Raw genomic sequence first — 23,441 nt, 5'->3', positions numbered from 1 at the left:
GAGTTATGTGTCTGCTGTCAACGTACTGAAAACTGTAAATAAAGTAATTAGATCTCTTTTTCGTAGGAGTTCCACCTGAGCCACCAATTGCTTGTTTAGAACAGTATCCCCTTTTATTGCGGCTTGATTTGGTTTCCTCCTGTTGTTTTTCCTCTTTTTATATATTGCAACAACCATGGGAAATAAAGTTCCTATCTCTATCTGGAATGCTAAATAATATGTGTAGGGTGTACTTTATGTATTTCTTTTCTCTTTTTCTAGTTGGACTGATCCAGCAATTTCTGGTACTTCAGATTTATGTACCATTGGGACAAGACTTCTCTACTGAATTGCTGTAAGATAATGCTAAACTTCCTATCATGTTCCGTTCATTGTAGACAGTCAATCAATTGAACCAGCACCAACTGCTATTAATTGCAAGTGGCAGCTTTTCCATTAAAGAACAGCGACTAATCAAGTTGACATGGAGTAATTAAGCTAATTTGATCACTATTTCTCAGACTCTTTTGTGGTATATTTCCCTGAGGACTAGAAAACAAATTCTCTCTAATATAATACATCTATATATTTTTAATTGTGAATATATATATGAACATATTATCTAAAACTTTATTATATTGTGTAATTAGAAAAAGTAGCATAGGTGATCAGTTCCTGATTATGAATATGAAACAGTTTTATCACTTTAGAAGACTGAGAGAATTTTGTTTTACTTTTCAGTTGTAATTATTCTTGTTCTTTAAAGATCACTGATTTTGTTTAGTTCCTTATGGATACTGCATTGAAAACTCACACCACAGTTCTTCATCAACTTATGTGTGCTTAAGTCTTAATTGATATCAATGCAATTTTGGCTGCAGTACACACTCACATTTTCTCAGTTAAGGAATAGGGCTGAGAGAATGTAATATTTGCTGCAGCATTTGCTGTAATATCCACTTACACTGCTAGAATGCCATAAAGAGAAAACTTAATTGAAAAACTGTTGTATTGGATGTGACATTATATATCATAGAATGCTGAAGAAGTGAGGCCTGTCTCTTCCTAGTAGTTTAGCTTTTGGGGCATTATGGGCAGTGCATACGGTATTATTTGAATTACCAACCATATTAACAGTTTTGTGGTATTACAATCTGTTGAATTGCATTAAAGTCCATAGTGGTCTTCATAATTTGTTTCACACTTTGTTGTATCAAAAACTACCCTGTGCTTGAACCTGGGGGAAGAGCTGGGTGTTAAAACTCTGCCATATATAAATATCCAAGGGCGCCTGAATGAGATTCTTATCCTATGTGCCTCTGCACAATTGTACACCGTCTTATTTGTAAGATTCTGCTGGATGCAATTACTTTTTCACTGGAAGTTTGAAATATGAGATCATGGCCACTCAAATTATCTTCTGATAAATAGGGACATAAGTGCTGTGAAATCTTGAAGATAAAAACTTGGAAATCTATAGCATAATGCACTACAGTTAGTGGCAGTTTCCCTCTGTACTCTTGTATAATTTAATGTCATATGTTGCATACTTCTATTCTGTATAGTAGCATGCTTTCACTACATGATTGCTTCTTTCTTAAACTGTTAATTTGAAGGAGACTAGATAATAAGCCCATCTTCCTAAACATATAACACCATGCTGGGTCTTACTTCACTTCAGAAGTATCTGCTTTCTGGGCTTCCTTCCAAACTGTTGATCTGACTTTAATTCAAAGTGTCTTCTTAGTGTTGTGCCTACTAGAATCTCTGGAACCAAAGTTGCTTTGATTGCTGTCTGGGGAATGAGTACAATTTCCTCCTAGCTGGCCATTATCTCTTGGGCTCCCTGTACTGAAGAAGGACCAGATGCTAATTCCATCTGCTGTGTCCAGTGGGAGAGGAAGTTGCTAGTAATGTCCTGAAAGACTTAAAATAAGCATTGTAGCCGTTCTTATAAATTCCATATTGGTTTCTTAATCAAGAACTTGGTAAGATACATACTGTGCTATGGGGTCTGAAGTGTTCTGTATTACCATAAACAAATGGTTCATGGTCCTCCTAGCCATAGTGTTCAGGACAAATTAGATCAAGAATCTAAAGATCAAGGATCTACAGGTAAAGCTTACTTTCGTGGTTGTTTGTTTGTTTGTTTGTTTTTTGCATAGCTTTAGTACATAGGAATGCAGACTCTAGCCTTTCCCTGAGTTTATGAAAATCCTATTTGTAAGAGCAGACAGCTTAATGTTGAATTATTATGTCCTGAGAAAAGCATGTTAAGTATAGAACTTGTAAAACTAATATTTTACATCAGTTTCCCCATGCTCATCATTTTTGAGATATTCTGCAGTATTCTACCAGACTTTACTTAAATTCCTTCTTTATGTTTAAATATAAATGGTCTGACACTTTTTGGGTTTTCCCTTGATGTGCGAGCTCCACTGTTAATGTAGCAATAAATGGGAGCTGAGACGGTATATTTCTCAGAGCATTTGATGATATGTTATCATCTCCTGTGTTGCTGGACAAGTCTTTTATGTGAATGCCATCTATCATACTGTTGCATTTTGAAAATACTGTATGCATTCACCTTGACAGCAAGTATTTTGATTCGAGTTTTATTTAATTGTATTTATTTTCCATTTCTGCCCTTTTGTTTTCTTACCTTCCGCCTGTCTTCATATCAAATCGAAAATCTTGTTTCAACTGTTTATGAAATAGAAATGTATGGGAGAGCTCCTTGGAGACTTTGTCTTTATTGAAGAATCGTTCTCTTCTCTCCTGCCCCATTGTGTCATAGGGATGCTAATTTCAGGAAGGCCTCATTACTCGGTCTTCCCTCATATAGCTTGAAATGTCTCACAAAAAGTGATAAAACATTATGAAAACAGCAATTCATAGAAAGAACAAAAACATATTGGAAGTTGCACAACTGTTTTCTTGTTTGGTAGGAAAAGGACAGTCAGATGTTTGCGCTATCCAAGCGACACTTAGCAGCAGCATTTATTTTTATTTTCCAAATTTTTATTGACATTGACAACCCAAAAGTGCAGTAGCAGGGCATTACATCATGCCATATAAGACACAAATAAGCAACACAAAATGAAAAAAGGAGAATGGTGGCTCAGCAATATAAATCAAGACAACCATATTTTCTGAGCTGAGGTGCATGGTGAATATTGAGCATCAAGGTCTAAAACGTAAGAAATAAAATCCCACCAGATGGCGTACAAATGTTCTGAATCTTCCAACCCTTCCGAAAGCAGTATCAACTATGACAAATTTTAAGGAATGTGCACTATAATTCAGAATTATATGTTGAATGCCATTTTCTTTCCCCTTCATATTTAAGCCATTGTCTTACCCTTTTCAATAGGTAGTTCCATCTTTTCCAACTGCTGAAATAAAGTATCCCTAATATCAACACCACGTGTCTCTTCCAGTGGTATGAATGCATATGTTTCTTTTTGTTAACCGGTTGGTTATTGTCAAAAGCTACATCTATGAAGCAAAGAATCATTGTCATTTGCTCACCGTGGCTTACATCAGGCATCCCCAAACTTCGGCCCTCCAGATGTTTTGGACTACAATTCCCATCATCCCTGACAACTGGTCCTGCTAGCTAGGGATCATGGGAGTTGTAGGCCAAAACATCTGGAGGGCCGCAGTTTGGGGATGCCTGGCTTACATTCCATGTTCAGTTTAGAAAGATTGCAAAGTACTTAGCAGTACAAGATGCTGAAAGAATTTTTTCTATGATGGCATTGTATAAAAGCTGAATTAACTCTTTCCCAATACACTGAACATGTGTCTCATTGTTCCTTATTGTACACAAGTGCTGATTCACAACTGGGTTGGGCACAGCTAAATATTTATCAAATCTGAGAAACCTTCTGTTACCAGATGTGTGTACTTTTTCATGTGTTTTCCAAGAGGTCAAATGGTGTAAACCAAGAGCTCTCATTAAAAAAAAAATGTCATTCTAAAATTTGTTGTTGCCAGTATTTTTCTTTTGGCATGTTTTCTTCATCAACAATTTTTTTTTAAAATATGAAGTTCAGCTTCTTTCCATTTGTGAAAATTTTTCAGATGGTCACTACTTCTCTTGTGTCCTTCTGAAATAGCAGGTATGTTTTTCCAATCTCTTGTTCCTTTATCACAAAGAGATCGTGATGTTCCAGTAATGTTACAAGTAAGCAGCTTGCAACAAAACAGAACACAATTATTTGATATGGAATACTGACATCATTGGTGATTAATTATTTCTCATTGGCCAGTGTCCATGTATAATTACAGAATGAGAATTTTCTTCAGTGGATTATTATCCTTAGGAAACACAAATTGTTGAATTGGTCCTGGCCCATGCTCCACCAAAATTTGTTGCAAATAGGCCAAGCGGCAGGCTCACTAAAGTTAAAAATTGTAGACAATGTAGCATTTTCAGATTCATTTGTTTTCAGTTCTTGATCTGAAGTACTTTATTTGGTTTGTCTTCTATGTTCAAGCTATGTTCCTCAAACCAGTAACTTTTGAGACAGTATGTAAAACTCATTTCAGCTTCAGTCTCAGTTTGGTGCTTGAATTCCTTTCATCTGGTTGTGATTGGAGATACAACCTCCTTGTTTGTTTGGATTTCCTTTTCAGCCTTCCATACTGGGAACCAGATAATTTGTTTTTGCCATGTAATAAACCAAACTAAGATTTTTTTTAAAAAAAAAGAATAGAACTATCAACTCCAGTTTTGAAACCAGCTTTGAGTGTATACAAAATTACACAAACAAGAGTTACAAATTCCCAGCTCCACCAACAGTTGAGGAAAAAAACTACAAATACCAAAGAGTATATACAGATATAAATTAGCAGCAATTTCCCAGTCATAGGAAGAGAAAACTTATCAGTTGGTAAGAAATGTTTGTTACAACAACATTCATCAGTAGCTGATTCCAAAATGCTAGTGTGCCAGGGCAGCAGCAATCACCAAGGTGAGCCGATCAGATCCACATATGCTCCTAACATTTCTTCCCATAAACTATTGTGTTGTAAGCAAGTCACTAAAAATAATAATAATATGCTATTATTCGCCTTGCCATGGAGCAATGGTAAGTCTGTCATGTGCCTATGAATTCTGCAACCTTTTGAATTCCACTGCCCTTCTACTTTTGCTGTCCCTAACATTTTGCTACCCTAGGCAGCTGCCTAGTATTTAAACCATCTCAAGCTCTGCAACTGGAATACATATCCCACTGTGTGCCATTTTCCATTGATACACCTGTCCCCTTTGCTTCAGGAAGTCATCAGCATTGGAGAGGCACAATGTCCCTGGCAGCCATTTGGATTCTGTGTGAAACGGTCATTGTTAACTCCTTTCTCCATCCTTCCCCAATGTAATGAAACCTGTTTGCACTCCTCAGCTGTGATTGCTGAAGCATGTTTAGAGAATTGACTCAGCACTGCCACTCACAGTGATAGGGTTTGTTTTTAGTGCTAGAAGAAGGGTTCAGAGGTTCTCAATCGAGCTGTTTTAATCTGGTGTTTATCTGTTGACAAAAACTTCTAAACCTGTCCTGAACTTTAGCAGTTGGGTAGACTTCAAATTGAAATAAATAAAATATACCCAGTTCTGGTTTGCTCCAGGATAATTACATTATTAAGACACTGGAACAGGAAATAGGGCATTATTAATAGTGGGTAAAAGTCTAATCAAAGTTTTCTGTTACTTTTAGGCATTTCATATACTCCTAGTTTAATTTCAGATATATAAAATCCTAATTAAATCATGACCTCTGCATACCAGATGGATTAGATTCCCTTTAATAATCTTATTTATTACAATATGTCATAGTAAATTAAAAAGTCAGCTCTGATTAATTGGTGTATTCTAGAACTCCTTCAAGACATCCAAAATATTACAGAACAGTTTGTCTTCCAGCCTAGGGGCCTCCTGATGTTCAGATAACTAATGAATGTTATCTCTCTCATGGCTCCTATTGTGTTGGTGAGTTAATGTAGAAGTTTTCCTGATTTGACTCCTGCTTCTCAAATCTCAAAATCCAATCTTGAAAAACGGTTGGAAGAGAACTGGTGAATTACTAAAATAGTAAGTGTGTCGAATTAAAATATCATTATTACCTATTCTTCACTTATGCACAATTTATGCATTCAACATAGTTGATTGAGAAATTTTTTCCAATTTTTTCCAATTGCAAGCTGTGTTATGTATAAGGGAAGGAGGACGTGCATGCTTGACTCTGCTCCCATGGGGGGAAAAACACTCTGTACATGTAAAACTAATGTCCTAAGGAGGCATGTTCAGCCCAGCCTTCTGCCGGGCTTGTTATATTTATTTACTTATTTCTACCCTGCAGTTCTGCTTACAGGCTGGACTCCCAGTGCAGCTAATTATCAAATTTATTTGTTTCCATTTATTAATCTTTTACTATAAAATATCTTGAAGGGAGGTTATTGGTTTGTAGTGTGTGTTTTTTATTCTTGTTTTTATTATGTATATTGTGTTTTTATATTGCATTTTTATGTTGTGAATCTCCCTGAGATCTACAAATGAAGGGTAGTATACGAAATAAATAAATAAATAAATAGCAAGGACAATACAACATGAAAAGTGAAATAAAACATAGGGATGTAGAGCAGCAGAAAATTAACTTGTTATCAGGATTGTTGTAATCTTCCATTATAGGTCTCAAGGATCTTCAGAATCCCAGCTTGTCTCTTACAAGTCTTGGTGCTCTTGTCATCGTTGATTCTGCTTGTTGCATGTTTTATTTCCTCCTGATTACAGGACCACATCTTTACTCCAGCATAGGTTCCTTGGCTCAGAATTCCTTCTCAACTCTTGTAAACTCGCCACTGGAGGTTTTCTGGCCCTCAGACCTTCCTCACCACCTCTCATTTCTCTCCATCTTTCTACTTTCCCTGCCAACATGTCCTCCTGTGTCTCCTCTTACGCCTCTCTTCTCTTTCCCCCGTTTACTTTCTCTATATCTTCATGACTCAGAGGCTGTGACTATTGCAGGTGCTGCTGCCAACCTTTTGGTGGATGTAGGGAGGCAGGAAATAGTTTTGTCCTATTCTCCAGCAAATACCAGCAAGATTCCCTGTACAATTTCACAGTCCAAGACTCACGTGCCTCAAATATGTTCTCTTCTATATGAACCTTGCTCTGTTTACATTCAGTGGGGTGGTTACTACTCTTTGTACCCCCATACCATTTGAAGTAAGAGCATCTGTTGCAAGAAGCATCCGCCCTACCACTGTTGAGCCAATGAGGTTTATCCGGGCAGTTCCATAACCTAGCTGTTCAGAAAGGCCTAGTTGTCTGCCTTGGTCCTCTCGTTTGATTTCTATTGCGTTTCCTTATTTTTGGCTCTTATCTGTTGCTACTTCATTCTGTTGAAAAACTCCTTTGGAGAGATTAGGCTTAAGTGTTTTACATAAATTAAAAATTGTTAATCTAAAGTGGGCTGGAAGTTCATTGAAAAATGTCCCATCTACATGCACCCATAGATGGCAATCCAAAGACTAGCTCTGTTAAAATAAACAACACTGCTTCACAGCATGGATTTGTTCAGACATGCCATTCAACATTCTCAGGATAACTTTTGGCACTATTCCTGTTACCCACAGGAGTTACATTTCAGAATATATTTTGAAAACTGAAATGGATCCTGGAATCCTGTTAAATCCTGCTTACACAGCGCTTGAGCTATTTGAGAAAAGTCTTCTTCCTTGATTGGAAGCTGCACTTGTATAGGGGCTGGTACAGCAGGAGAAGTAAGGTTACTTGAGTGCATCTAAAGAAACCCTTGAAGAGAGCCGTATTATTAGGCTAAAAGTAGTGGCGAAAGGTAATCATTTCCTCTAGTTGCCATGGCAAGCTGTTATAAGTGGTACAGGTAAGCTTTGGGGAAGGGAATAGAAAGAACATATCTTTAAAACCAAACAAGAGAAAGGGAGATTGAAAACATTAAAAAGAAAGATTTTAAGTGTCTCCTTTCTCCAGTGCACAAAAAATGTGTTTCCTTTGAGCAAAGGAAGAAAGTGAGAGAATTGTCACTTCAGGCAAAGGAATCAGCCTACGCACCTTACTACCTCTTTTGAATATATTCCATGCTTCTCTCCTCAGCCTGCGCCAAGTCTTCTAATCTTCTAAGTAAAAAACATTTTTAAGTGGAATTTCTTTCCCTAGTGTGTTATCCAAGAAAGTGTTTGAATAGGGAAGGACGTAAAATAAGTGCCTGTTCAGTGGTATTTTCCCACAAGCAGGTTTTTATGGTTTGAAGATTAGAATGCATTCCTTTTTTTCCATCCTGGTGTTATTGGAGGTTAATTGGCCTTTGCAAAACCAAGGTTTATTGAGTAGTTATTTCAGCTGCATCAAACCTGACAGTTAGTAAGAAATATTTTGGGGTCAAAATGTTCATATCAGAATAATGTTCTAGGCAGTCAAGTCAGCATAAGGACTAGATTAAGGTTCAGAGAGGTGGAATGGAGCAGGAAACCCATTAGAAACTGGACACAAAGCAGTTAAGTTGCTATTTGAAGCATATATATCTGCAGTGGCAACCCACGATCCTGGTTTTGCGATCAACAGCTCTTATAGCTGCCTTCCCAAATCTGGTGCTCTCCAGGTGTTTTGGTCTACACATCCTATCAGCCTCAGCCATTATGGTCAATGGTCAGAGGTGATGGGAGTTGTAGAACATGTCTTATGGGGTGTTAAGAAACGTAATAAAAATATTTTCAGTGCATAAAATATACAGTACAAAACAAATGCTTTATTTTTAATAATAATAATAATAATAATAATAATAATAATTTATTTATACCCTGCCCATCTGGCTGGGTTTCCCCAGCCACTCTGGGTGGCTTCCAACCGAATATCAAAAACAGTACAGCATCAAACATTAAAAACTTCCCTAAACAGGGCCGCCTTCAGCTGTCTTCTGAAAGTACTGTAGAATAGTTACTTATTGCCTTGACATCTGCTGGGAGGGCGTTCCACAGGGCGGGTGCCACTACCGAGAAGGCCCTCTGTCTGGTTCCCTGTAACCTCACTTAGCCAATAAATATGTCTCCATACATGCAAATATATTAAATATGTTATAATTTGATGAGGTACAATATGCATATTCCAGAGCAAATAGCCAGTCATGTTTTATTATACCATAAGAAATTACACACTTGACCCAATAAGATAATCAAGTGATAGAACACTAATATGAAAAGCATCTTGTTTAAATGTACATCAGAAGAACTCTGGAAACCAAGCCTTATGAGGAACAGTTGAGGGAGTTGGGTATCTTTAGCCTAGATAAGAGGAGACTTAGAGACAATATGATAGCAGTCTTCAAATATCTAAAGGGCTGTCAATTGGAAGATGGAGCAAACTTGTTTTCTTCTCCAGAGGGCAGGACCTGAACCAATGGCTTCAAGTTACAAGAAAGGAATAACACCAGGAAGAACTTTTTGATGGTAATAACTGTGACGGTGGAATGGGCTCCTTCGGAAGGTGGCAGGCTCTCCTTAATTGGATGGTTTTCAGCAGAGTTTGGATGGCCATCTGTCATGGATGCTTTAATTGAGATTCCTGCATTGCAGGGGGTTGGACCAGATGACCCTCTGGGTCCCTTCCAACTCTGCAATTATATGATACTATAACAGGTGCTGCACTGGTTTGCCAGAAGCGGCTTTGTCATGCTGGCCACATGACCTGGAAGCTATACGCCGGCTCCCTCGGCCAATAATGCGAGATGAGCGCGCAACCCCAGAGTCGGTCACGACTGGACCTAATGGTCAGGGGTCCCTTTACCTTTACCTTTATAACAGGGAAAGTCCCAAGTAGATGGTCTTAAGGAGACAGTAGTTACTATATCAGAAGCAGCTGTAAGTGAGATCAGGATACCAAGTTGAAAACAGCAGTCTGTTTATTGTATAACTAGTATCTTGAAGCCCGTTAAATTAACGGGTGCTAGAACATGCAATCCCCCTCGCCCATTCCCCCCTCCCTTCTTTTCTCCACCCACACGTGCCGGGACTCTCCTGAGCTGCCACCAGCGCTGCTTCTCTGTCGCTGCTCCTCCTCCTCCGCTGCTACGGTCCATGCCTAGGCAGGGGAGGGGGGACGGTAGGGGCGGCCAGGGCCCTCTTTCCTTCCTGCCCTCCCCCTGGGTTCGAGCCTGCTTTTGCGAAGGGTTAGCGGGGAAGAATGAGCAGCATCCCTCTGCTGCCACCGGCTTCTTGCTGAACGCAGCGGAGGCACGGGGTAGCAGAGGAGATGCTTCACGGAGCAGGGAAAGAGGGGCGGGCGGCGGGCGGCTGCCACCCGCCACCCTCCCTGCTCCCTGTCAAACATCTCCTCCCCCCCGGGCTGCTCTTCCTCCCCCCCCATGCGCTGTCCCCGCTTCTGTCTGCCTCTGACCCTGCACCGCGAGGGAAACGGTAAGCAGAGGGGTGGGGGGAGAGAGTGCGTGTGTGTGCGTGACGCCCGCTTGCTGCTGGTAGTCGGGGGGGGAGCGTAGGAGAGAAAAAAAGGGGAAAAGCAGCCTCCTTCTCGCCTTTCCCAACCCACCCAGAGCTGAGCCCGCCACACGCCAGGTGGGGGAGGGGTTGGGATGCGGGGGTGGGGGTGGGGAATGGCGGCAGCGGGGACACAAACACCCCGCCGGCAGTGGGGAACGCGCGCTCGCGTCTCAATCCCTCACGGTCCCTTCCCCTCTTCTCCTCGCGCCATTAATCGGGAGGCGAGGCGCGGAACGGCAGTTTGGAGGGGAAGCCGTTGAAGGAGAGAGAACCGCATTCCGCCCCCCCGGCTCTGTGTGCGTCTAGTTTCTGCGTCCAATCCCGGTGTCCGTGGGGCACATGCTCAGTAGCGCGGAAAATGGGACACACGGAATCTGGATGCAGAGACACAGGGACTTTATTATATAGGATAGGTGAATGTATAATTTTTATCTATTGTTTTAATCCCAGGTGCAACCATAAAAGTTCACATTGGGTTTAGTTAATACAGGTTTAGGAGACTGGATTTTAAAACATTAATTTATTATCCTGCTTAGTTGACTTGCTATGTTGTAAAGCTCCAAATCTTTGTAAATTGAAAATCCCCCCCCCCCAATAAAATATTTTATTGGCTCCCATTGTCAGTGTGGCAAAAAACTTGATAAAAAATCCCTATGCCTGTAAATTCTTCATGCTGCCATATTTAGCAGATTGAAATCCTAAAATCCTAAATGATTATATTAATAATTTACCCCATGTATACTTAGGGGCACAGGTGGTAGCTGTTTACATTATTTCAAGTGGGGCAGTGTTCTGTGAGCTACAGCAGTTGTTGTCGTGGGCATCACATGACTGCCAAATCCTCCACTTAAGATGAGCCATGTATTCCTACACAATCTGTGCCAAGTATTTTATTCCTTTTACAGAAGAAACTTTTTTATTTTAACAATTTTAAATGGCAGGCTGTCTAAATCTTCCTTAGTCAGCCGTTTGACTGCTGGCTATTTTGATAAGAAGATTATTCCTGGTTCTTTATAAGTTCGCTCAATTTAAGCCTAACTTCTCTTTTAAAGTATCTACTTTTATTCCATCAAAATGTCTTACACAATATAAAAGCATTTTAGCAATGCTGTGTTGCCATTAGGACCGGAGTCTACTACAGGGACAAAGGACGAAAGCACCTACTTCACCTTGGCTTCAGCAGAGTCTCGGACAAATTATCAACCTTTTGGAGTGTCTTGATATTTATACATGACGATTATATGGTCCAGCTACTGGAAAATTGCCTTAGAAAAGATGAATGATTCATCTGCAGCTGCTTTCATAATTGAAAAGAGGGTAAATGTTCTTAGTTAGTAGGCATACTTAGATTAACCTTCCATCATGCACATGGAACCAAACATTGGTTCAGGAACAGTTAAAGTTCAATTATTTCACCTTTCAGCATTTTAAGTTGATTGATCTTACGTCACTTTACAACAACTTTTGTGGTGGTATTATTATCAGGGCGGGTTACAGCCATTTAAAAATGCAATGTTGAAATAGTTTAGAACACTCTGGGGAGGTCACTTCGGTCCTGCTAACACAGCAGTTTGACTTCAACTCCAGAGACGTACTCCATTGTCTCTCAGAGACAGACGAAAGCCAACAAAAAATGCCAGCTATATATTTCCTCCTTTCTCTTCCTCCCATGAAAGCCAGGCATTCTGGTCTGGGACCCCTCAATGCTATCCTGATGTAAGCATTAGTTACAGGTAGGTAGCCGTGTTGGTCTGAGTTGAAGCAAAATAAAAAAATTCCTTCAGTAGCACCTTAAAGACCAACTAAGTTTATATTTTGGTATGAGCTTCCGGGTGCATGCACACTTCGTATCTGATGTAAGCATGTTAGTTTAGAGGGACATAACTCTGTGACTGCACCTCTGCTTCCTCTTTCACTATATTAGCAGCTAAATTAGTGCCAGTGGTTCGGCTCAGCAGCTGAGCTGTCCTGCCATGTTTGCCTTTTCTGCTTTAAATGTTCACTTTCTCTGCTAGCACTCTGCTATGCTCAAATACTTGTTCTTTATTGTCATTTATCTGACACGGATGTTGCCCAGAGGGTAAGTCAGGTTTCGGTTTGGTGGTTACCAATATTCACACACTAGAGAAATTGTGAATTTCTTTCTACTAAATACTGAGAACTTAAAGTAACGTCTTTCCATCACAGGGGTGGATGGGTGCTTTATGTGTGTGTGTGGCTTTGGGGGTTAATTATTCTTATCCCTTACTATTAATGAAGTTTGTGAAGGATGGTGTCTTAATTAGTCCTGGGGGACTACTTCAGTTGATTATTGCAGTGGCTTCTGTGTACTCCTTTATTAATAAGTAGGCTGATAACGTGCTGTTTTAACATGTTATTTAGCATTGTCAGTGTGTAAGACACTTTCCTTAAGGTGGGAGTAATAGTGTCCCTCCCAAGAAATCTTAAAATCTAAGTCGGCCAGTTTGAGTGAAAGGAGATGCTAACTTGATGAAGCAAAACAGCCAGGGAGGGGAGAGTTAACAGGTCTTGGAATGCCCATAAAGAGAGAGACTAGGGCAGACCACTACTGGGAGTGCATTTGCAATTATTGGCTATCTCATTGGTGGCATTTTATTTCTGCTGTTCGCCACTGTCATTTTAGCATTGCAGTGACATCCAAACAAAGCTGCAATCAAGACTGTTTGTCAGTTCTCTGGTGCGTAGGGGTGGAACATGAAGATCTGAAAAAAAGAGGGCTTAGAAAAGAAATCACAGTAAATGATATTTGCAAATGTGTGAACTCAGTTTGGACATGTAATTACACAAAGCAATTGCCATTTGGAAAGGGTGAAAATTGTAATTGCATGCTTCGAACAGCAGCCCACGACCCTAAGCCTCCTCAGTTTCTGGAAGTCTTTGTGTACTGAAACAAATAGTAAATGCAACTTCTGTACCCAATTAAGTGCTTGTTTGTCTTTGTATAATGAAGAAGCTCTTGGATATTGAAGTAGTTACAAAATGTTATCATTAACTTCTCAGTTGTTCACAATAATATATCCTGTAGCTGCTTTGTCGTCTGTATTCAATCTTCTTATTCTTTATCCCTGGCCAAAGAGATGCCATCATAAAACTACATGTGCTGTAAACATGTTTCAGGATCAGCAGGACTAGGTGATTGAAATGGGAGAATACAGTAGAACCTCTACTTACAACTGCCTCAGGTTACAAACTTGGCTAACTTGGAAGAGTTACCTCGACTTGAGAACTTTGCCCCAGGATGAGAATGGAAATCGTGTGCTGGCGGTGCAGCAGCAGCAAGAGGCCCCTTACTGAAAGCACGTCTCTAGTTAAGAACACTTTCAGGTTAAGAACGGACCTCCAGAACGAATTAAGTTCGTAACTAGAGGTACCAGTGTAACCAGTAGTAGCCTAATACTGTTGCCTTTTTCTAGAAACTGTTTTATGAGGTGGTGGAGCTGCAGTGGTCAAACTAGGCCTCGGAACCCTTACAGATTTTCATAAAGGTAAAAAGTAATTGTCTCATTTCACTTTTATGAAAATAGATGTAAAGATGTTCCACGAGCTATTTTCACCGTATTTCATATGCACAGTGTTCTGATGAATAGCTACTAAAAGAATCCATGAGATTGTATTTTCATAAACATTTTACTTCATATCTTCTTGTTTGATAGAGTATGTGTGTTTCATGTTGCTAAGGGTGCTTCCACACACAGAGCTAGGCAGGGGCAGACTTCCCATTTTGCCACTTGGGGTGACATGGTAATTTCCTGCTGCTGCCCCTCCCCACACTGCCACCTTGCTGTCCCACTGCCTGTGAAGCATTTCATATCTACATTGCACAGGAGCACTTGTGGAGTGCTGGCAAAAGTGCTGGCTTCTGGAAAGATCTGTTTCGTGACATCTTAGGCACTCCATGACTGTACCGCTTCTCCACTGGCAGGGGGGGAGCGTGCCACCTCTTGGGATTCCACCACTTGAGTGGGTTGGCCCTGGAGCTGGGTCTGGAGAATAAGTAGCCGGCAAGAATACAGAACGTGGGTCACCCTTTACATGGAACCCACCACCACATTTAGTATCCTCAAAGTAAAAAGCATATTGCATAACCCTGATGAGGGAGACCTTTGCCATGAAACTCCACTGAGCTTGTTTAATATCAACTCTCTAGCTTTTTCTGTTTACAGCTTTGCAGTATTTTTCTGACATTTGTACAAAACGGCTTCTAACATGGTTTTCACAGCACCACAAAATGTGTTTAAGTAGTGCTAGCATAAAAGCCCTGCTTATCCCTGAGTCCTAAATACTTACCGAAATAGAAGAGCCTCATATTGCTTCAAGCAGATGTTCATGTTTTCCAGACCAGTGTAAAAGACACATACCATAGCTGGAGAATGCGTAGCTACCAAAAAGGCTGCCTTCACTGTGGGGTTTGTTTGCTTAAGATACAAAGGGCACTATTTGAAGGCTATATTCAGCAAACCATATTGCAACAGAAAACAGAGGGAGAGCTGATGTAGAAAAGCAACTAACACTGCTGTGAGCAGTATAGCAAGCTATATGCTCAATTCAATGAATGGTTGATGATTATATTTGGATACGGCCTTACAGGAATATTGCAAGCATTAGTGAGATACTGCAAGTGATCTATTTCCATATGTAACAGGTAGCTTATGTTCCTTATAGTGGGACAGACCTTTGGTCTAGAATTTTTTTCTCCTGACTATTTTTCCCCCCTCATTTCAAAAAGAAAACAGATTTTTTTTCTGCCTTCCCCATCATCACCATTCATCATTTCCCAAAACATTTAATGCAAAGTGGATACTAGCTTATGAAAATGTAGACTAGCTGATGGGTGTTAAATCCAGCTGCTTTCACTGTGCGAACAGGTATGCAGAATTGAACCCCACCCATCAGCTGAAGTCACCAGCAACATCAGCTGAGGGTCAGCTGGGCATAGCTTGAGGGAAACGGCCTCTTGACCCAAATTGGACCCCTTGGAAGGTGAAGATTTGCCCATCCGCTGGAAGTTCCCCACCCTGACTTAAGATGATGTCTAACAATCATGTCCTGCTTGAGCAGTGGACTTTGGTTTGTGCAAATGTGTTGCATGGTTATGGGGGAGGACATTGGGCTACAGGGAGGAATTGGGGAAGTCTTCCTTCGTGTGCTAGAATGATTTGGATCTCACCCAGAAGCTACAGTAAATTGGTAAGTCTCTAAGGTGTCACAAGCCTGTCTAAAAATAAAAATATTTCCATTTCCTGTAGGCTTCTAAAATCTCATTATTTTTATTGTGAATAGAAGGCTAGCTTACAATGAGAAAATGATGACAAACTGGGATTAGAATAATATTGCAGCCACACTGAAAGTAAGAGAATGCAATCAACAAACAATTAGGAAGTTTCAGTGGAGCAGTTGACAATATGCTAATGACTGCTACACGTTGGTATATTAAACATATATAATTGGGGTTACAGAACAGTAATTGAAGGGAGAACGAGTTGAGATTTGGTCTTTTTTATTTGTTTGTTTATTAAATTTCTATATTTCATCCAAGGATCACAGGGCGGTTTAAAATATAAAAACACAAAAATAATAACATTGTAACAAACAAAAGCAGTGAGAGAGAGAGAGTTTTAAAGGCCATCGATAGTTTAATTATCCAAAGGCCTGGAAAAAGAGGGATAGTTTTGGCTGGCACCTAAAGATACGTGAGCCTCCCTGGGGAGAACATTGTACACAGGGAGCCACATTGTCACTCTCTGGACGGACCTCTTGTGGAGGGGGCACGCAAAGAAGGTCCCTCAGATGGTGATCACAGGGTCCACGTCAGTTCTTACAGGAAGAGGCAGTCCTTGAGGCATTGTAGTTCCAAGCCGTTTTAAGCCCACCATATCTGCTGGGACAGTAAACAAATTGGAAACATCCATGCAGATCTAGCTCTTAATGTTTGCAGACTTCATATCTCAAATCTATACCGTCTGTTTTTCCTCTTAGGTTTATTTCATTTTCCTTTACCCTCTGCATCCCCCCCCCATCCCTTCCATTCCCTTTTCTGACACCTTTATCTACTTTTGTGCCACTCCATAGCCCAGTTTCTTCTGCCTTCTGCTTCCATTTGTCTGCGTGTGGTTTTTGAACAATAATGTTCACAATAAACTCTTTTGCTTTGTTCCAATAAATGTTGGTGCTGCTGTATAACTGCTACCACCTACTCTTTCTAGAAAATGAATATACAAATTTGATAAAGAAAATTAAAATGAGGTATGTTTTTTATGTTAAAAATTATCCTGCTTAACTTGGGCAACATCCAATGATGTCCACGCGCTTACACCATGGAAATCTAGTGATTGTCTTTTCCCCTTTCAGCATCCCCACCCGCACCCCGAAGAACTGCTGTGGAGGTTGCACCATTTTCTTCTTTGCCTTTAATGTTCACAACTACCTTTTAATGTAACAAGCTGTGGTGACCCAAGTGACCTTCGTGGATGCCCCTAAGTCATAACATTGTGACAAAATTAAATGGCATGAGGACAAATAGGACTGTGGGCAGTGGGGGGGGGGCATCAAGAAGAATCAACAGCACTTACAACAAAAGGCAACTGAACAGCACTGGGGAAAAATATGTTCATAATTGGTTAAAAGTAGCTAAAAGGGGAGGGGCTGCTTTTTGAGACTCGTGAAAATAAACAGAAAGCCATAGGAGTAATTTAGGCTCTTCTCTATTTTATGTGTGACAGGTTAAGTTATCTTTGCAAACCAATTTATATAGCATGTTCTTTGCAAATGTCTTTTAATAGAGGCTTTGGTTTGTTTGTTTTTTAATTTTCAAGGGACAGCATTTTAAAACAATGCTGAAGGAATAAAAGAGTACTACCGTATGTATTATTTCTACAATACCCTTTATAATACAAAGTTATTTATAAAAGTAATGCCAGACATAATATGAAATTCTTACTGAATATATTCTTAGCAAGAGTGATGGTGATGTGTTATATAAATACACACACACACACAAACACTTCCAATTAAACTTTACTCAGAGTAGACCCTTTGAAATGAAATGAACCTAAGGTAGTCATGCCTGTTAACTTCAGTGGTCTACTCTGAATTGGATACAACTCTTTGAATGGGATTAACCTAACAAATCCCACCAGTGGGAGCCCTGCATAAGCACTGCCACTTGTGCAACAAGGCTTTTCTCTGTACATCTGCCACATGCCCTGAAATTGGCAGGGTGGGGGGCACAAGGAGTGTGTCAAGAGAACCTTCAGAACAGTGCATGGGGGGAGGAAAGGAGGGGATTGTTCTATTTGGCAAGCTGAAATGCTTGTGCTGACGAAACGATTGCTTTATGTGATTTTGAATTCCTCCCATTACTGTATTTCTAAATCAACACTTGTCAAGATGGTCTAAGGAGTACCTTTAATATATCTTCTTGAACTTCACAAAAGCAGTGGAGTAGCTTTCGTTTTAAACTAGAGTAGGTGAATATGAGTGCCTACTAAACTTTGTGCAAGTCTCAGTCTTACAGTCTTATAGAGACAGATTGTCCTTCTGCAGCAAGTAACCTTATGGAAAGAACAAAATGAAATGGATAGCTGCCAATAAACTAAAGAAGAGAAGCCAGCAGAATTAATTAGAAGCATAAATAGCCACATTCTTAGTTATAAATAAGCTGGTTCTGGAAGACATTCATTAGCTGAACATTGTGCACATTTATACTCATTATAGGACCTTGTCTCTACTGAACAAATTAAAAGCTATTTTGCAGAATTACATGTTCCTAAATCAGCTGGCAAAGATTTCCAAAGCTTGACTAAACAAATCATCATTCCATAAAACTGAATTTAGTAAATAGTTTAAACCGAAAGAAATAGACATTGGAATGACCTAAATTAAAGTTTTGAAATCAAAGTTTTATAAGACTCAGCAGTCTGTGGTGGTGTCCCCCCCCCCAATTCCAAGTGCCTTATGTCTGCTGCATCTTAAACAGCATTGGTGTTTCCAAAATCCCTTGAGGTTTCCACCAGATGTACATGCCCATGTGTGCAAGAATTTGGGGATATGTTTGTTTGTCTCCGTAAGTGCTTTACAAATGTATATGAATTCCCTGCTTTAGTGCATGAAGCACACCCTAACTCATGAGTAATTTCGTTGTTCCTGCAAGGGGACAATGACAATAAAGATATCTTAAATTGAACAGGGCAGCCCTTGAGCATGTGTAGTTCTGTATGAATATTAAAGCCACTACTTGTATTGCAGCCTTAACATTATATAACAACACACTTAACTGCAAGTATACTAGTATTGTTTACAGGTAGGTAGCCGGGTTGGTCTGATGTAGTCAAAACAAAATTTAAAAATTCCTTCCAGCAGCACCATTTCATGCAAAACCATTTGCAGTCGTTTGCGGTCATCAACAGCTATCAGTCAGTCAATCACCCATTTCCACCACCCTTCTGAGTGATCCCCCCTCCCCATCCCCACCCCTCCCCACCCCTTCTCTACATAAGTGCCTGGAAACTTCCATTTCACTGTATCTGAAGAAGTGTGCATGCACACGAAAGCTCATACCAAAATAAAAACTTAGTTGGTCTTTAAGGTGCTACTGAAGGAATTTTTTTATTTTACTTCCAGCAGCACCTTAGAGACCAACTAAGTTTGTCATTGGTATGAGCTTTCGTGTGCATGCGAAAGATGAAGATGGTAAACCAGTGAAGCATTTCTTTCACATACTAGCAAGTAGAGAGATTAAAAACAGTTTCAGGATTCAGTGAGGGCAACAAGAATTCATGGAGAATGGAAAATTCAGTGGTGTAAGCAGGTCTTTGTTATGACCAGGCATCCCCAAACTTCGGCCCTCCAGATGTTTTGGACTACAATTCCCATCTTCCCCGACCACTGGTCTTGTTAGCTAGGGATCATAGGAGTTGTAGGCCAAAACATATGGAGGGCCGCAGTTTGGGGATGCCTGGTTATGACCCACAGACCATGCACTATATACTCTGTTTTCTCTGGGGATGGTGAGTCTCCAACTATATCCTTTAGGGAAAAACTGTTAGGACCATAAAAACTGTGTTAGGACCATCTTCAGCATGCTTCTGACCGGGAGACACAGCCTTGCTTCCGTGATACCTTTGTCAGAGGTGGGGTCTTCCAGGGTACCTGTCTCCCCAGCCCCATAGGAGTCAAAGTGAGGGTTTAAAAGACAGCCAGCTCCTTGAGCAAGTTAGGTTTATTGCACTGTAGTACTGACGGTTCGAATCCCTGCGACAGGGTGAGCTCCCATTGTTCGGTCCCAGCTCCTGCCAACCTAGCAGTTTGAAAGCACGTCAAAGTGCAAGTAGATAAATAGGTACCGCTCCGGAGAGAAGGTAAACAGCGTTTCGCCAGAAGCGGCTTAGTCATGCTGGCCACATGATCCAGAAAAACTGTCTGCGGACAAACGTCGGCTCCCTCAGCCAATAAAGCGAGATGAGCACTGCAAACCCAGAGTCATTCGCGACTGGACTTAACTGTCAGGGGTACTTTACCTTTACCTTTTTTATTGACAACATATGCAAGACTTCTTTTGGAGGCAGAGACAACAGCTCATTGTCCAGGGTCCTGGGAGCTCTTCCCTGGTGCCTTGAACACTGACTGAATACCCCTGGGATTCCCCTGTGAGCCTTGACCTCATACCTATTTTTAAATTTTTGCTGATTTTATTTGTATATTGATAATTGTTTTATGTACAGCCCTTGGAGATTCTTTGAATGAGCAATTTATAAATTCTTCCAAATGAAATAAATAAAATGGTCTGTGGTTCAATTTCCAGCACCTCTGTTAGTATGCACTCATTTCTTTTTCTGTCTTTTGTTGACTTTTATCCCCTGGCTCTGTTTGCCAGAATTTTTTTTAAAGTGTTTCAACAGGTTTTATATTTCTTCCATAAGTGTTCAGCAATATTCATGAAAGGTGATCATCTTTCGCTATAAGGCCATGTACACACTGAATAGTTTATAATAAAGAGAAACAGTTTGTAAGAAGCAGGAAGCCCAATGAACCAATAATCCATGCTGCTGCTTGTTTTATTCAGAGTTCATTTTAAGCTTTGAAGTGAACATTAACAAACTGCCATAAATTGTCATATATACAACAGCAAAATGAATAGGTAATCTGAGTCAATGAGTATATCTGCACTCCTGGGTAGTCGCTACCATTTTAACTCTTGTTTTTGCTGCATTTGCTATCAAGAGGAAAATAGTCAATCAGAGTTGAAGCTATGAGATAGAATTGAAAATTGAATTGAAAATTGAACTGAAAAGTAATTTTGCTTTAAAATGTTTTGCAAATGTAGACGTTAAGTGTGAAATGAATGCAGCTAATGACCATAGCTGGAAGAGTTATGCACCTGCTGATCAGAGGGATATTATTATAAATGAGGTTGATTTTTCCTGTTGACTACCTCATTCTTTCTCAACGTGGTCTCATTATTTTCCTGTCCCATGTCTGACCCCTCAGATAGGAAGATTCAAGCATAAACATAATAAAAAACACATTAACTCCTATAGAGCTTTTTCAAATGTTTTCTGATATGACGAGAGCTGTGTAGTTTTGTTTTTGTTTTTGTTTGTTTTTTCAAAAGTTTTGCATAGGAGCTCCTGGTTTTTTCACAGGAAAATTAAAGGTTGAATTTCCCGGCAAACACCAATCATAGCTCTTGGGTTCATATATTTGCAGATGACAGTCTTAATTAAGAATTCTGAAGGTTTTAAAATGTGCTCCTTTTGAGGAGGGTTCCTTAAACCTCAATGAAGTGTGCTTCTTAAACAAAACCACGCTGACCAGCTAGGATTGTGGTTTGATTTTGCCAGGGCTATAATACTTAGGTTGTTGTTGTTGTTGTTTGTTATTGATGTATTAAGTTGTTTTAGAGATTTGTTTTCACACTCTTGCTCTTCTTTCCTCATATATTATTTGTCAGCTGAGCATCTAAGAAGTGCCAGTCCCCAGCATGACTTATCAGGGGAAGAGAAAGGAAACATATATAGAAGAGTTGGTGTATTTAAAGGACCCAAAATATTAAATGTCTGTGTTGTGAAACCTCCACTGCTACTTGGGTGGTATAATTAAAACACATTATTCTTTAGGGAAACAATGTGACTAACACCTTGATTTGGTAGTCTCTTGTGGCATATTCCAAATTTAGAAGTCTCGTTTAACAAGATGGATTAGTGAACAATCTAGCCTACTACATTGGTTTCTGGCAGTGGCCAACTAGAAACTATAAGAAAGTTGGTCATTGTGATAATACTCATTCCTTGTATTTAATTCCCACCGTCTGACAGAGGTTTGCTGTCTCTGAACACTGAAGTAGCACTCCTGGCTTTCATACCTGATGGAGGTGGGATTGAGTTTACTAATTTTAAAGAAAATTGTATATATTTTTAAAGATTTTACTTAATTTGGATCCCACTTTTCAGACTGAATGATCCCTCAGTAGACCAAGATTAATTTAAGCAATGTACAGTATAACCCTACTTCTGAAAGTATATTAGAAAGACCAGCTACCATAACATTAATAAACTGTTTGGACAGTTGCTTCCATACCTGTAGTGAAACTGGAATCTTGGGTGGGGTTTTTTTGCATTATGCAGTTATTCACCCTGTTTTGTTTCGTTTTTTTAATATGTAAACATATGCGGGGTTTCAGTGCCAACATAGAGTTCTTATTTGTGATGGCTTCCCATTCCCATCACAGGAGAGAATGGATTGCTCCATTTGTTAACTTGTTTTTAGGGCCTGGTGAGTTGTTAAATTTGTTAAAAGGTTTACCTAGGTTGACTTCATTTTTCTTTAAAGCTCTGAATCAACCAACAGATGTCAAGGAAATAAGCAGCTATCCTATTTTTAAAAGACATCTGGAGGCAGCCCTGTTTAGGGAAGTTTTTAATATTTAATGCTGTATTGTTTTAATATTCGATTGGGAGCCGGCCAGAGTGGCTGGGGAGACTCAGCCAGATGGGCGGGCTGCAAATAATAAATTATTATTATTATATTATATTCTTTATTCTGTACAAATATGGCTGAGTTTCATCACACTTTTCCTTTGCTTTTTCCTTGATATACTAGATGATACAAGTGCTGATTTATAAATGTTGATTTATAGAAAAGATAGGGTTACATAGGATGGAATAAGTTATATTAAGGGATGTCAGTGTTTTTTTTTCCTATTCAAATAGCTGATAAATGGAACCCATCTCTCAATAAATTGATTATTTTTCTAATTACTTCATACTTTTCTCCAGTAGGTTGTTTTGATCGTTAAGGAAACTTCCCACATTTTTTTTAGTATGAAGTTGTTGGTAAAAACATTTTCTCTTTAAGGAGAAGAAAGCAGGTGGTAGGAATTAAAAGTTTGGTGGCTTCGATTTCCAATCTAATTTTTTTTTTGTAGTGAGCCATTTTCTGTTGGGGTGAATTCTAGTATGAAATTAAGCCAGCTTGAACATTCATGGAAACCACAGAACATACATAGGAGCTTCTTTATCAATCTGAACCAAAGCTGATCGTGATTGCAGTCTAAATCTATTAATGATGTTCAAATCCAGTGTTCTGGCTGTCACTGGAGGAGCAGCCTGAATAGTTAGCAATAAACTTGTGTGTTGTTAATTCAGGTTTGGAGATATGTGCTTGGGAAGTAAAACCGACATACAATGTTTTGTGTCTATCTTTAAGCACACAAAGAGCGCATATGAAATGGCAGGTGGATTTTTAGAAAAAGAGAACCTATAATGATTTCCTATTTAGTGGGGTGACAGCATGTCCCAAGATAACACAAGCTCAAGGGACTGAAAAAGCATGATTATTAAAGGCTAGTGGCTTCTCAGTTCATACAAATTGAATTCTTTCATAGGTTGAAGTGCTGTGGAAATCTAGTGAAG

The 23,441-nt window shown here is 39.7% G+C and overlaps 1 protein-coding gene across 8 annotated transcripts in view; it reads left to right on the top strand.

The window, feature by feature from the left end:
• The window catches only part of CFAP20DC (CFAP20 domain containing), a 137,324-nt gene that overhangs the window by 25,530 nt on the left and 88,353 nt on the right, over positions 1 to 23,441 (top strand). For all 8 annotated transcript variants that reach the window (XM_035106806.2, XM_035106802.2, XM_035106801.2 and 5 more), the window contains one exon: positions 262 to 334. In XM_035106806.2, the coding sequence (XP_034962697.2) occupies positions 262 to 334 (73 nt within the window). The remainder of the gene's footprint in view (positions 1 to 261; positions 335 to 23,441) is intronic.

Source organism: Zootoca vivipara, chromosome 2 (genome assembly GCF_963506605.1).
Source record: "Zootoca vivipara chromosome 2, rZooViv1.1, whole genome shotgun sequence".
In the NCBI taxonomy this organism is placed as follows: domain Eukaryota; kingdom Metazoa; phylum Chordata; class Lepidosauria; order Squamata; family Lacertidae; genus Zootoca; species Zootoca vivipara.
The sequence above is the reverse complement of the archived record's forward strand: the minus strand, read 5'-3'. Positions and strand labels throughout refer to the sequence as shown.